At 39.0% G+C, this 14872-nt stretch overlaps 1 protein-coding gene across 3 annotated transcripts in view; it reads right to left on the reverse strand.

The window, feature by feature from the left end:
- The window catches only part of LOC143880292 (putative LRR receptor-like serine/threonine-protein kinase At1g06840), a 114928-nt gene that overhangs the window by 57553 nt on the left and 42503 nt on the right, over window positions 1-14872 (reverse strand). For 2 of the 3 annotated variants that reach the window (XM_077383149.1, XM_077383148.1), the window contains 2 exons: window positions 4913-4981; window positions 309-826 (listed from right to left, as the gene is read on the reverse strand). In XM_077383149.1, coding sequence (XP_077239264.1) covers window positions 309-826; window positions 4913-4981 — 587 coding nt within the window. The remainder of the gene's footprint in view (window positions 1-308; window positions 827-4912; window positions 4982-14872) is intronic. The other variant, XM_077383147.1, reaches the window with a different exon arrangement.

Below are 14872 nucleotides of genomic sequence, written 5' to 3' on the forward strand. Positions count from 1 at the left end.
ATAATACTTACAAATCCATCAGAATGATTTTTGAATGAATACATAAGTGTAAATCCATCAGAATGATTTTTGAATGAAGACATAAATATTCTTTTTGAAAATTAATACATAAATATAAATCCATCAGAATGATTTATGCAATAACAATTATAGTGACTACTTGTACTCTTGAAGCACCATGTGGGAGCATGTTTGTCTTTCAACCTAGAATCAATAACACAAGTTACACAATTCCTTCAGAAGAAGATAAAGGAGCCTCAACAATTTGCTACTATATGCACTATAAAGGTACGGTTTTCAAGACATACCTTTGTTTGCGTAGGGCCCCAAGAGAGTAAAGTTGAGCAGCTCATATGGTCCGAAGACATCACTATGAGGAATTGTCCACGTTGTGAACAAGCCTCTGATTCGCATTATTTCACTTAGATTAAATTCACTAGAAATACTACCAGATTGGTCATTAAATAGAGGGAATAACTTCAAATACATCGTTAGCCGAGGACCTACTTCCCATATAAATGAATCAATGGATAGCTGATAAAGATCCAACCGAAGACCAGATGTTAGGTACACCTCAAAGGGTTCCTTATATGGAAGAAAATCTGACAATCCAGGACTTTTCAAACGGTATCCAACCCTAAGAGGTGCAGCACAAAAACATGGAACTGGAGATTCTGGGACATATTCGAAAAAAAAATCTGTAGGGCATGCTGTATCAGGACAAACAATTTTGGAAACTCCAGGTTTATCATCCCACCCGATCTGAGATCCACAGAACTGGACTATGTTTTGGTTTGCATTCGTGCATACAGGATTTCCTCGAAGCCTGAACATCATACGCAACAATGATAATTATAGCAAGGAACCAGATTTCGATTTTGAAGTACAATTCATTGAAATCAATCTCTATTGAATTAAAATTCATCAAAATTATTAGATTTTATGTACGGCATAGTATATTATAAATGAAAAGGCACCCTCGAATTATAAACAGAAAAAACATGTGAATTCTGTACAGACGAGACTGGCATAAATAAATGATAAGAATGTGGGAAGATAAGTGTTTGAAGAATGCGCAATAGAGATCGTATTTCAAGTTGGGGAACAAAAACTTACCCCTGGTAGTTACACAAACACAAAAACTCCTAGGAAAGATGCCTCTATGAATTATGTCTTCTAAAATAAGATATGGCTAATATGATGTTTATGGAGTCGTGGGGATGCTATAGTAAATTAACACCCTTTAAAACTAATCAAAATCTGAATTTAAAATGACCGTGAGCGGGACAAAAATATAGCCCCATTAACGCCATGTCATCAGTTAACAGTGGGGCTAAAAGCTAACCCCAATAATGAACAATCATCAACTGCGAGTGGGGCTAAAAAGTAGCCTAACTAATGCCACATCATCAATTGGGAGTGTGGCTAAAAAGTAGGCCCACTAATGGCACATCATTAATCGGAGTGGGGCTAAAAGTGGCTCCATTAATGCCACATCATCAATTGGGAGTGGGGATAAAATGTAGCCGCAATAATGCCATGTCATAATTTGGATGTGGGGCTAAAAGGAAGCCCCACACACACATTACCTTTTCGGTCATCGGTGGTGATTTGCATAAGAGGGAGCAAAAATCTCCTGGAAATTTTAAGAGCATTTAGGGGAATTTTCATCACCAAGCTTTGAGCCCATTTTTGAGGCCTGGAATGGTGGAATTTTGTTAAAGCTTCTGAGATAGAGATTGTAGGTATTGATTTACCTTTTGAAACAAGTATTTACAGACCCAAAAGGGATGCTTGAGTGTTCACGTACGCTCTCTTCAAGAGGTAAACGAATTTTGAGATTAAAGTTTCTCATGAGAAGCAAGGGGTGAATGCTTTAGCCTACATGCCTAGTGAGTAATATGTAGGCCCATCCCTTTATAAAATTTCACGATCAACATTGGGTGTATACTAATAATTAATAAATATCTACCAAATGGAACAATTGAGCAGTTGAAAGCCAGATTTCTTGCTGTTATACCCAAACCTTTGACATTGACTACTATGATAATTTAGCTCTAGTGGCTACTAAATTTCATCTGCATAATTATTTAATTCCATCCAATAAAGATTGTGCATTGTAGCAAATCGATATTAAGAACGCCCTTTTTCACAGATATCTTAACGAATAGATATATATAGAGCAACCTCGTGGGCATGTTGCTCAAGGGTTTCAAGAAAGGTTTGAAAGCTTCGGAAGGCAATATATGGTCCCAAACAGCTTCCAACAAGGGGGGTGCAACTCACGTCGAGTGGAGGGCAACCCAACCCGACCCGAGTAACCCTTTTTTCCAACCCAAACCAGACCCGATGTCCAACCCAACGAGGTTCAACCTTACCCGACTTGAGGAACCCTTTTTTCCAACCTAAACCCGACCCGAGTTCAACCCGACCCAACCTGATTTTTTAAGCTTACAAAAAAATATTTTGACAAAAAATGTCGGGTTTCACTCGGGTCAGGTTGCCCAAAACCTCAACCCGAACCCGACCCGAACTCAACGCGGGTTGGGAAAAGTCAACTCGAACTCGACCCAACCCGGGTTGAACAGGACGGGTTTGGGTTAAACCCGACCCGAGTTGCACCCCTAACGTGCATGGTACCATAAATTCAGCTCTATAGTCATTCAATTTGGATTTTGTAGAGACCATGTGGATCGCTTGGTGTTACAATGGAGACAGGATAGTAATACTGTGATTCTAGCAATATATGTGGATGACATCATGGTTACAAGGAAAGAAAAAAGAGAAATAGATGAGATCAGGAGGTACTTAAAAGAACATGTAGGGATCAAAGATTTGGGACGTTTACGTTACTTTCTTGGGATTGAAGTTGCAAGATCAAAACTTGTCATCAATCTGTCTCAAAGAAAAGTATGTTACTGATCGTTTGACTTAAATTTGTATGATAGGGCAAAACCGTCACACCATGAAGCTTTGGGAGAGGGAAATTGAGCATAAACTAAAAAAAGAGACTAAGGTGTCAGAAAATCAGTTTGGCTTCATGCCCGACGATCGACTATGGAAGCTATCTTGTTGATTAAGCGGTTAATGGAGAGATTTAGAGAAAATGAAAAGGATTCATATGGTTTTTATTGATTTGGAGAAAGCGTATGATAGGGTTCCCAAGAGTGTTATGTGGTGGGTCATTGAAAGGAAAAAAGTGCCCACTAAATATGTTGATTGGATTAAGGATATGTATGATGGAGCAGTAACCAATGTCAGAACTACGGATGGCACGTCTACTGAGTTTCCAATTACAATAGGACTACACCAAGGATCAACTCTAAGCCCTTATCTTTTTACGCTAGTTATGGATGAACTTACGGAGGGTATCCAGGATGAGGTGCCCTGGTGTATGTCATTTGCAAATGACATAGTATTAATTGACGAAACCAAAGCAGGAGTTAATGCAAGTTAGAGTTATGGAGAACTACTTTGGAATCCAAAGGTTTTAGACTGAGTAGGACTAAAACAGAGTATAAGGAGTGCAACGTTAGTAATGTAAGGAGGCGGGGCGAGGATGTAGTAAATATGACTGGACAGGAGGTACCTAAGAGGGATATCTTTCGCTATCTTGGTTCAATCCTACATAAGAAAGGAGAGATTGAAGAGGATGTTAACCACAGAATAAGAGCAAGTTGGTTGAAGTGGAAGCATGCCTCAGGAGTTTTGTGCAACCGTAAAATACCTACAGAGTTGAAGGGAAAGTTTTATAAGACAGTTGTGAGGCCAGTCATGCTATACGACTCAGAACGTTGGGCCACTAAGCAGCAACTTGTGCATAAGATGAGTGTAACGGAGATAAAATGAAGACAATCCACTTAGAGATGTGCGGACACACAAGGTTAGATAGAATTAAAAATGAAGACATCCCTAATAAGGGAGGGGTGGCACCAATTGAGTATAAGATGAGAGAGCACCGATTAAGATGGTTTGGGCATATCCAACGTAGGTCTTTGGATGCTCCAGTGAGAAGAAGTGACTCGTGCCAAGTTGATGGAGTAAAAAGAGGTAGGGGCAGACCGAAAACAACTTTGGTAGAAACAGTGAGGAAAGACTTGATGGATAGGAACATAACAGAGAACATGACCTTGGATAGGAGAGAATGGAAGATAATCCACGTAGACGAACCCAACTAGTGTCAGGATTATACTTAGTCAATTTGAGCTGGGTAGATTCTCACCTTCTTCATGAAAATTTTCTAAAGGATTCATTAGCCGACCCCAACTAGTTTAGGACAAAGGCTTAGTTGAGTTGAGTTGAGGGGCAAAACCTATCGACACTCTTATGGATCCCAACATAAATTCGACTAAGGAAAAGGGAGAATGTTTTGAAAATCATCGTGGATATCAGTGTCTTGTTCGGAGACTTATCTATCTGACGGTCAAATGTTCTAATTTATCCTTTCTCATAAGAGTTGTCAGTCAGTTCATGCCAAGTCCCACCTTGGATCATTGCGAAGCCATTAGAAGAATTCTAAGGTACAGTATGGGATCAGTAGGAAAAGTGCTTGTAATCAATAAAAACAACCATCACAGAGTGGAATGTTTTTCAAATACATACAGGAAAGGATCTAGTTCGGATAGACAATTGATTATTGGTTATTGTACCTTTGTTGCAGAGTTATTTGGCATAGAAAAATAACAAAAGGTGGTTATATGATCCAATGCAGAAGCCGAGTACTATGAGATGGATCACATAACCTGTGAGTTAAAAGGACAGGAATATGGCCTTTGATCAGAAAAATATTATACTGACTCAGAGTTAAAAGGACAGGAACAACAGCAACACATCACATGAAACGGTGGGATAAATATAGAAACATTAAAAAGGAACAGAGATTAACGGTACATGCTTTTATACAGAAGCATACCTGATGGTGACATTTGCAGGAGGATTAAGAACATCTGAAATATTTGAAAAAAAATTATTCTGAAAATCCCTGCAAAGTCAAAGTGGAAAGAGAAAATTTAGCAAGACATTCATATTAATGAACTTCAAACAGAGTGAGAAAAAAATGTGAATAAAATATATCCACAATAATATTGGCTACCATTATATATATATATATATATATATATATATATATATATATATATATATATATATATATATAGATATAGATATGAGTAAAGAGTTCCTGCGCTCGAGCTTAGATAGCTTATCTGCACTCGAGTGCAGGAAACAAGGGTGGGCCCACATTTTTTGGGTGATCCTAAGCATCATTTGAAAGGCCCCATCATGGATGGGGTGTGTAACAAAACTCAGCTCCATTGGATCATCTTAGGGTGTCCATTTGTGGGTGAGAAAATGGACAGATACTGTTTGTCCACAAATCTGCCCATTTTTTCACCCCACAAATGGAAGGGTTAGGTTGATCCAATGGAGCTGATTTTTGGTACACACCCCATATATATATATATATATATATATATATATATATATATATATATATATATATGAGAAAACAGTTCCTACACACATGTGTAGATAAGTTATCTACACACTAGCTTAAAATACAGTGGGGGCCACATTATTTGGGTGATCCAAACCATTCATTTTTAAGGTCCTCTCATAGATAGGGTGTCCACAAAAAATCAGATCAATAGGATCATCCTAACCATTCGAACTTTGGAGGAAAAAAATGAACTAATTTGTGAAGGTTTAAAGACATCCATTTTACCTCCACAAATCGTAGGGTTGGGATGATCCTATGGATCTGATTTTTTGTAGACACCCTATCTATGTGAGGGCCTTTAAAATGGATAGCTTGGATCACCCAAACAATGTGGGCCCCCACTGTATTTTAAGCTAGTGTGTAGAGAACTCTCTACACATATGTGTAGGAACCGTTTTCTCTATATATATATCAAACTTATGGTGAGCTAGCTTGCCCAATCACATGGGTCCCACATTTTGGGGAGTGATCCAAACCATTCATTTGCAACGCCTTATCATAGATAGGGGGTGTACCAAAAATCAGCTCCATAGGATCATCCTAACCCCTCCATTTGTGGAGGACAAAAATGGGGCAGATTTGTGTCTGTCCATTTTTGTCCTCCACAAATGGAGGGGTTAGGATGATCCTATGGAGCTGATTTTTGGTACACGGGGATCTATGTAAGGGACTTTCAAATGAATGGTTTGGATCATCCTAACAAAGTGGGCCCCCATGTGATTGTGCAAGCTAGCTCACCATAAGTTTGGTGAGCTTAAGCTCACCAACAGTTTCCTCAACAGTTTCCTCACATATATATATATGTGTGTGTGTGTGTGTTGTTGAAGGATGCAGAAAAAGGAGAAGATTGGAGAAAAGTGTTGTGAGTTGAAGCTTCCCCTCACTAATGTATTTATATAAAAGAGAAACATACAAAATGACTAATATGCCCTTAAGGCTAATACACCAACTTCTAACACTCCCCCTCAAGATGGAATGTATATATTATACATTCCAAGCTTGTTACAATTGTCATTCAATTTAGCATTACGTAAGGGCTTAGTGAAAACATCTGCAAGCTGGTCCATAGATCGAGTGAAGGAAACATGAATCTCGCCTCTATGTATTCTCTGGAGAATGAAGTGACAGTCAACCTCTATGTGCTTGGTTCTCTCATGAAAGACAGGATTGATGGCTATATAAATCATAGCTTTATTATCACAATAAAGCCAAGCTGGAGAGGAAAAAGGAAAAACAATCTCTGATAGGAGAGAACGCAACCAAATAAGCTCGTCACTAGTATGGACATGGCTCGGTACTCTGATTCAACACTGGACTTGGAAACTATATCTTGTTTCTTACTCGTCCATGACACTAAATTGTCTCCCACAAAGGTACAATATCTAGTGGTGGATCGCCTGTCTGCAGGAGATCCTACCCAATCTGCATCACAGAAGCCTTCCACCCTGATATGCCGTTGCTTCTTGAATAGGAGGCCTTTACCTGGCACTCCTTTCAAGTAACGAAGAATCTGAATCACTGCTGCCCGGTGTGAAGTACAAGGAGAGTTCATATGTTGGCTGACAACACAGACAGCAAATGATATATCTGGATGAGTGACTGTAAGATATATGAGCTTGCCAACTAGCCTCCTGTATCTGCCAGGGTCCTCTAATAAATCCCCTTCGGGTCCATGGGAACAGAAGCAGGTTTCACTCCGAGATGGCCTGTCTCCTCAAGAATGTCCAGCACATATTTCCTCTGTGAGAGGGAGATGCGTCTAGTAGAATAGGCAACCTCAATACCAAGAAAATACCTAAGACGACCCAGGTCTTTGGTTGAAAATTCTTTCTGCAAGAAGGTCTTCAGCTTTTGTATCCCAACTGAATCTGTAATGACCACACCTTTTAATTTCCCTTTATTATTATTACTATTCTTAATCATGATATTAATTACTAATATTGATAATTATATCTTTTTAAAATTCGTGTGAACTTTTTTACTGTCGGATTTCAGCATACTATAAATACTAAATTTCATTTTTACTATCAATAGCAAATTCCGATTTTTACTATATATAGTAAGTTCGTTTTTACTATAAATAGTAAAATTCGTTTTTACTATAAATAGTAAGTGGGTCCCACATGTTTTAAATAACTTTAATTGATCTTAGATTGATAACTACACCCTTTTACAATAGTTTAAACAAAGGACTCTTGCTTTATTAGAAGTAGACTATGATTAGGAAACCCAACATGTGGGTTTATAAAAACAACCCACCATGGGTTTTCTAAACCCATGGACGCCCCCTTCTCCCCAAAAACGATTTGGAGAGAGACCGTGAGATAGAAAGAGAGAAGAATATAAGAAGAAGAAGAGGTTCGATCTTCGGTTTGATTTTCATCTTCGAGTAAGTGTCAGAAAAATCCTTTTTTTCATATTCCTTGTTCGAATTGTGTGTGTTTGCTTTTCTTTGTTCTTGATCTTTCAAAACAAGGGTTTTAGTGGTGTTTCTTGATTGATCATGATTCTTTTGGATAAAGAAAAGAGTTTTCAATTTTCTTTTAGGATTTTTAATGTAGAAATCATATTTTTCTTATATAAATTATTATTGGGTATGATCTTATGTGTTGGAGAGTTTGGTTTTTTGTTACTTTAATCCATGCGTGTCATGTTTGTGAAGATTTGTCACTGTTTTTAATAAAAATCAGCATAAAAACAGTAGTTTTATGGGCTGTTTTGAGTAGGTTTTTCTACAGATATATTATATAACTTATATAAGTAGTCTTATATGATGTTTATGATATGTATGAGATGTGAATAAGCCCAAAAGTGCTGATTTCCAAGAAAATCAGCTAGAACGAATGGTTTTAGGGGCTGTTTTGTGTATACTTTTTTCTATATACTTGTTAATAATTTATATATATTCTTGTTCATGAAACATATGGATATATATATACAATTTAAAAGCCTTAGAGTGCTGTTTTTAATTAAAAATCAGCACCAAAAAGGGGTGGATATTTGTTTTAATCATGGTTTTCGAAAAATCAGATTTATGTGTATTAAATCTATATGCTATATCAACTACTTCATTAAAAATCAGCACCATACGTGTGTTTTGATGCAATATACCAATTGGTTTTAAGGAAAACAGCCCTTCATATGTTTTTAGATGATAATAGAGCATGAATTTTAGGGAAAAACATCGCTTGTGATGTGTTTAATGTAATGCACTTACCGTTTTTATAAAACAGCCCTATGTAGATACGTTTCAGATTTTTAACATGATTTCTTAAAAATCAGCCCTTTAGATGTGATATATATAGTGTATAATTATTTATAAGAAGAATATTGTATTTATATATGATAATGAATCATATCAAGATTTGTTTTGTTAGAAATAAACCTTATGTGTCACATGATGAATTTTATGTTTTATCTTTAGAAAAATTAGTACCCAAGATTTATAAATTCAAAGTTTTGATGAGCCTGATAGGGAAAAAGATATAAATATGATATAATTAAGAAATGCATCTTTTAAAGTAAAAGGTTATACTTAGATTTAAGTGTTAGGAATAGTTTAGAAGTAGATTTATCAAGTAAAAACAAAAAGGTTGAGACGAACGAATTAAAATAAAGAGAAACTTTTAGGCTTCACCAATCTAATTGACACCTTGACATATAATATCTACAGGTTCACTTCGTGATTGACTCATAGAGCTTTTCATCTCAATTCACCCTCGAAAATTCAAGGCAAGTGATAGTGGCTTTCATGGTAACAATTACATAAATGGTCTTGTTATTATGATTGCATTTCGTATCATTAGATTCTTTTCTAAATGGCTAAACTGGATAGCAAGCTCTGTTTTGATAAATTGTTGAAAATATGGTAGTACACTAACCATGCAGGGGAAAGTAAAAGAAAAACCCCTCATGACAGAAAGGGAAAGAGGTACGTATAAAAAGCATGCATTCACATATAGGATACTATGGGAGGGAGGCCCATGGGAGACCCCCTTGGAGCCAACCTTGGGCGAGATGCCAAAAGCCACCCCGAGGAGAGCGTACGACATTGGGCTGGCAATGCATTCAGGTGGACCTAGTAGACAGGATGACCGATGAATCCTACCTAGGTTACACCCAAATATGGGTGGGGGCCTAGATGGTCAAGATCAACGGTGGCATAGAAATGCCATGAAATGAGAAATAACGGAAAAAGAAAATGAATGAAAGGGGGGTTTGAAATGTCGTATGGTCTTGGGGTAGCCTCGTGCATTTTTATTTTTGCATGCTTGCACCTTTGCATTTTTAAGTTTGGTTCCTATTTCTATTTCTAGTTCTAGTTCTAGTTCTATTTTTATCTTAATGAATGGTTGTTTTGCTTATGCTAACTCTCTAAATCATAAGAAATAATTTCATAATACAATCTCATTTAGTGGCTTTTACTTTGCGAGCCATTAAGGGATCTTGTTCAGCTTGCTGCTAACTCTGTCACCACCCACAGGTTCTCTAGGTGTTAGCGATGGAGCTTTTGTCGGGCAGAAATACACACTATAAATGTCACGGGATTGGGAGCTGGTTCGAGTGTCGAGCTATATTCAGTCATGGTGTTTTAGTTTGAGTTGCAGTTCAGCTTTATTTTAAATTCAATGGTATTTTTAGTATTGGATTTTAATATTGTAATGGAACATAAATTTCATAATGGTATAAGATTTGTTCATTTTATTTGGTGAATTTTCCGCATGGGATAAAATTGGTTAGTTAGCTTGTTTCCCTTTTTGGGGTAGCGATTCGGGTTTTGGCAAAAATATATATATATATATATATATATATATATATATATATATATATATATATATATATTTATTTATTTATGTCTAAAAATTTGCCCAAATCCGGGTCGTTACAGAATCATGCCTGTAGTGATAATGTCATTAACATATAGTGGAGTGGTAACTGAAGACGGAGTGATCCACAGCACATTGCTTCATGCCAAAGCATATGATAGCATCACTAAATCGGCCAAACCAAGCTCTAGGGGACTGCTTGAGGCCATATATAGATCTCCTCAACCGACATACTGAGGAGTACATCTCCCCCTGAGCAACATACCCAGGAGGTTGCTCCATATACACTTCCTCAGTAAGATCGCCATGTAAAAAGGCATTCTTGACATCTAACTGATGCAGATGCCACCCTTGGTTGACGGCAAGAGAGATAAGAACCCGAACTAAAGGTATCTTGGCAACAGGAGAGAAGGTCTCCTTATAGTCAACGCCAAAAGTCTATGTATAACCTTTGGGAACCAACCGCGCCTTAAGGCGCTCAACAGTGCCGTCAGGTAAGTGTTTCACTGCATAAACCCACCGGCAACCCACTGGCCGAGCCCCAGGAGGAAGGAGAACCAAATCCCATGTATGATTAGCCTGAAGGGCCTCCATCTCAAGATCCATAGCCGCACGCCAACCCTGATGATCAAGAGCAGCTGGCAAAGACTGTGGCAAAGAAACAGAAGACAAGGAAGATACAAAATCTCGAAACAGAGGGGTAAGAGTGTCATAGGAAATAACAGAAGAAATGGGATGAACAATACTGTGAGAGCAAGTACGCGAAGCAATGGGAGAATCTGGAGTAACTGTAGGAGATGGAAGAATAGGTACATGAGAGGAGGATGACAGGATCTCCGGCTAAGAGAGAGAGAGAGAGAGAGAGAGAGATGGCGCAGGCTTAGGAGGATGGGCTCCCAACTTTGGCCGGTGCTGATAGATCTTCCGAGTAACAGGAGGGTTAGCTGCAGGGGCCTATAAGGATGAAGAGGGATCACACACAAGGGTCAGCTCAGGAACCTGCAAAGGAGGAGTAGGAGTAGGATCTGGAAGGACTACCTGAGGAAGAGGGATATCCGAATCGAGAACAGCGGGAAAATCCGCAAGAGTGAGAAAATAAGACTCTGACTCGAAGAAGGTAACATCAGCACACACAACCAAAAATCCTAGGGGTGAGAGGGAAACGATCATGATGAGGATGCAATATGGCAACGGGAGAGGAGCAGCCAGGACCGAAGAAGGAAGCCGGTTGGCTAGGTGGCATGCACTGAGGATAGCATCACCCCAGTAAGATTTGGGAACCCTCATCTGAATAAGATTAAGAAGTGTATGGGCCCCATCAAGTAAAGATCTCATCTTCCTTTCCGCTACACCATTCTGTTGGGAGGTGTGAGCACAGGAAGATTGGTGGACAATGCCACGAGTGGAAAGAAAATCCTGAAAACCATTGGATTTGGAGAAATATTCCTTAGCGTTATCTGTGCGCAAGCATTTTAGAGTACAACTAAACTGATTTGTAACCTCGGCATGAAAAGTGCAAAAAGTGGAGAAAACCTCAGACCGATCTCGAAGCAAATAAACCCAAGTCATGCGAGAAAAATCATCAATAAAGACAACAAAATATCTAAATCCAAAAATAGAAGTCGTCCTCGCGGGACCTCATACATGAGAATGCACTATATCAAAAGCGTGTGAGGCCCTACTAACAAGCCTAGATGGAAATGACACACGGTGGTATTTTCCAAGTTCACAGGCCTCGCACTGAAATGAAGGGAAGACATAATAGAAGTGTGTCGTAGAAGCTCAAGACATGGATGACCAAGACGGCAGTGCCACTGATAGGCGTCGACGGAACTGTGCAAAATGGCGGAAGAAGGGCCGCAGTCCAGATGATAGAGTCCATCCACCACTCTACCCGAGCCAATCGTCTTCCCAGTCGAAAGATTCTGAAATAAACAATAAGACGGATAAAATGAGACAGAGCAATTGAGATATTTAGTAAGCTGACTAACTGAAAGTAAGCTAAAAGGGGATTTGAGAACACAAAGCACAGAGGATAGGGTTATACCAGGACAGGGAGAGGTAGTGTAATGACTGTGATTGGCCTCTTCTTTGAAAACCCTAAGATTTAGGCCATTGGAGATCTTATTTTCGAGGGTGGAGATCAACGATCCATCGTTGATCAACCCTTGATCTTAGATTTTCATCACTCTCTTCCCTTTGATTTGCTTTGATCCATTGATCTTAGAATCAATGGCTATTGAGAGTTATAACTAAAATTTCCTAAATAAGAGAAGAATATAAAATTAGTTCTAAAAATAAATTCCATGGAAAATATTACTTAAAACATGGAAAACCAAAAAAATTAAAATTATGGGAAGAGACCCACGTTTTCCCTTGTATGGGAAAATGTGCGTACACTCCTAATTGGAGTGTGGGCCCACTTATATTAAGAGATTATAAAAAAATAAAATAAAAAGAAAAGATCCCCAAATATTTGGAAAGAAGTGAATAGTAGATATTTTAGGAATTGTAACAACCCACAACTTTGAAAGGATATGAATAAACCAATAGAAAAGTGACACATAGATGGTGATAAAGGGAAAGAATTGTGAAATCACCCAAAAACTCTACAATTTGGGGAGATATACACGTTTTCCCAAAACGTGTATACCTATCCCCCCCCCCCCTCAACGCACATCAGTGAGAGAGAGAGAGAGAGAGAGAGAGAGAGAGAGAGAGAGGGAGAGGGAGAGAGTCTCATTCAAAAAAAAAAGGGAGAAAAGGGGAAAGAAGAGAAGAAGGAGATTGAAGCCCTTTCAAACCCTAACTCCATCCAAGTAAGTTTTGTGATTTTCTTGGTTCTAATTAATCTGATTGGGACAGCTCCCACTGAAAGTATGAATCCAAATCTGACAGAAATGGGGTATGCGTATTCGCATAAACCACTGAAAGTATGACCATTTTCTTGGTTCTAATTAATCTTGAGGTTAGCCATCTCATAATATTCATTGCATGCATACATCATTCAGGTTAACTTGCTTCCTTTTAGTAGTAAATGTTAATTATTCCTCACCTGTTCTTTAGATATATTTGTTGATATGTTAATTGTTTTAAGTTGTAAATTTATTCAGATTACTCAACTTTATTGAAATCCATATGTAGGATGTTAATTCTATTGTTGAATGCCTAGAATACTGTATGGTAAATAATCGATTGTATTATTGTTTTATTTACTGTGCTGAAGCCGCTGTATAAACTTTGCTCTAACGTTGTTACATCTCAGGTTTTATAGGTGGAGATGAAGGAGTCTTTGTTAATGGGGAGGTCTAGATTATGGGGAGTGCACGGCGAAGAGTTCGTGAATGATGGACTACATCATTTCTTAGAATAATAAAGCTTTATTTTATTGTTTAATAATTAGAGTGACAGTTTGAAACTGTATGCGACTCTCTAAAGTTTTTATTGCTTTGTTTTGAGGATGGACCTGAAAGTTTTAATTTGGAATAAGATTTATGGTTGGATTGTCGTAGTTAATATAATCTTCATTATGTTTTAAAAAAAAAAAAAAATCCTTGTGCTTTTAGTTGCCTTCTTAGCTCGTAGCGACTCGACGGAATCGGGTAGTTACAGGTAGTACCAATACCAGAGATGGGAGTAGTACTCCCATCAGCAGGGGAATAAACTGAGAGGAGAGAGGACGAAAAGAGTGAAGGGATGATGAGATACCTGCAGTGTGATTCGAGGCTCTAGAATCAATGATCTAGGAGCTCGAATGAGTGAGAAGAGAAGCATGAGAGCTACCTGGTTGAGCAAAGCCGGTACTCGGAGGGTGACTGGTCAGCCTGAGGCGCTGAAACTCATCATAGTCGGCGCGAGAAAGAAAGAAAACATCAGGGGCGCGGCGTGGCTCTGCTAAGAAGAGGAAGAAGGCACTGAGTCTGATGTGTCTATGGCAGAGAGATGTGTTGATTGGCCAAAATGTGGAGCAGACGGCGGACGACGCTCAGGATGAAGAACATAGCAAGTCTCCAGAGAATGTCCCTCCCGATGGCAATGAGAACAATAAGGAAGAGGGCGACCACTAGTGCTCCGTCCACATGGAAAATCTTGGCCAGAGCCACGGCCAAAGTCACGTCCACGGCCCCGTCCAAAGGTGCCACCCCACGGAAAGCACGATAATCAGTACTATAGGCCAAAGTCGCAGAGCCATCAAAAGATGGAGTGGGCAGAGAAGTTCCAGCTATGCACTGCTGAGCTTGTAAATAGACCTCCTGTAGGGAGGGCATAGTCCCAGAGCCAAAGATCTGCTGCCTCAGAGGGAGGAACTCAGAACCCAGCGTCTCAAGAAAGTGTACTACCCAGAGCTGGTCCTGCTGGGCAGCAATAGCTAAGTCTGTCGTGAAAGGCATGAGAACTTCCAACTGCTGGCAGTGGGAGACAAACTGGTTGTAGTACCCAGAAAGAGGGGCATCACCGAGCCGGAGATGCATCCACTGGGAATAGGAGGAACAAATGCGAGCAAGATCGCCCACCCCAGAAAAGGAAATGCAGTCTCATCCCAAATGCG

Source organism: Tasmannia lanceolata, unplaced genomic scaffold (assembly GCF_043159265.1).
Source record: "Tasmannia lanceolata isolate RefF3 unplaced genomic scaffold, GAP_Taslan_0.1 ptg000006l, whole genome shotgun sequence".
NCBI lineage: Eukaryota > Viridiplantae > Streptophyta > Magnoliopsida > Canellales > Winteraceae > Tasmannia > Tasmannia lanceolata.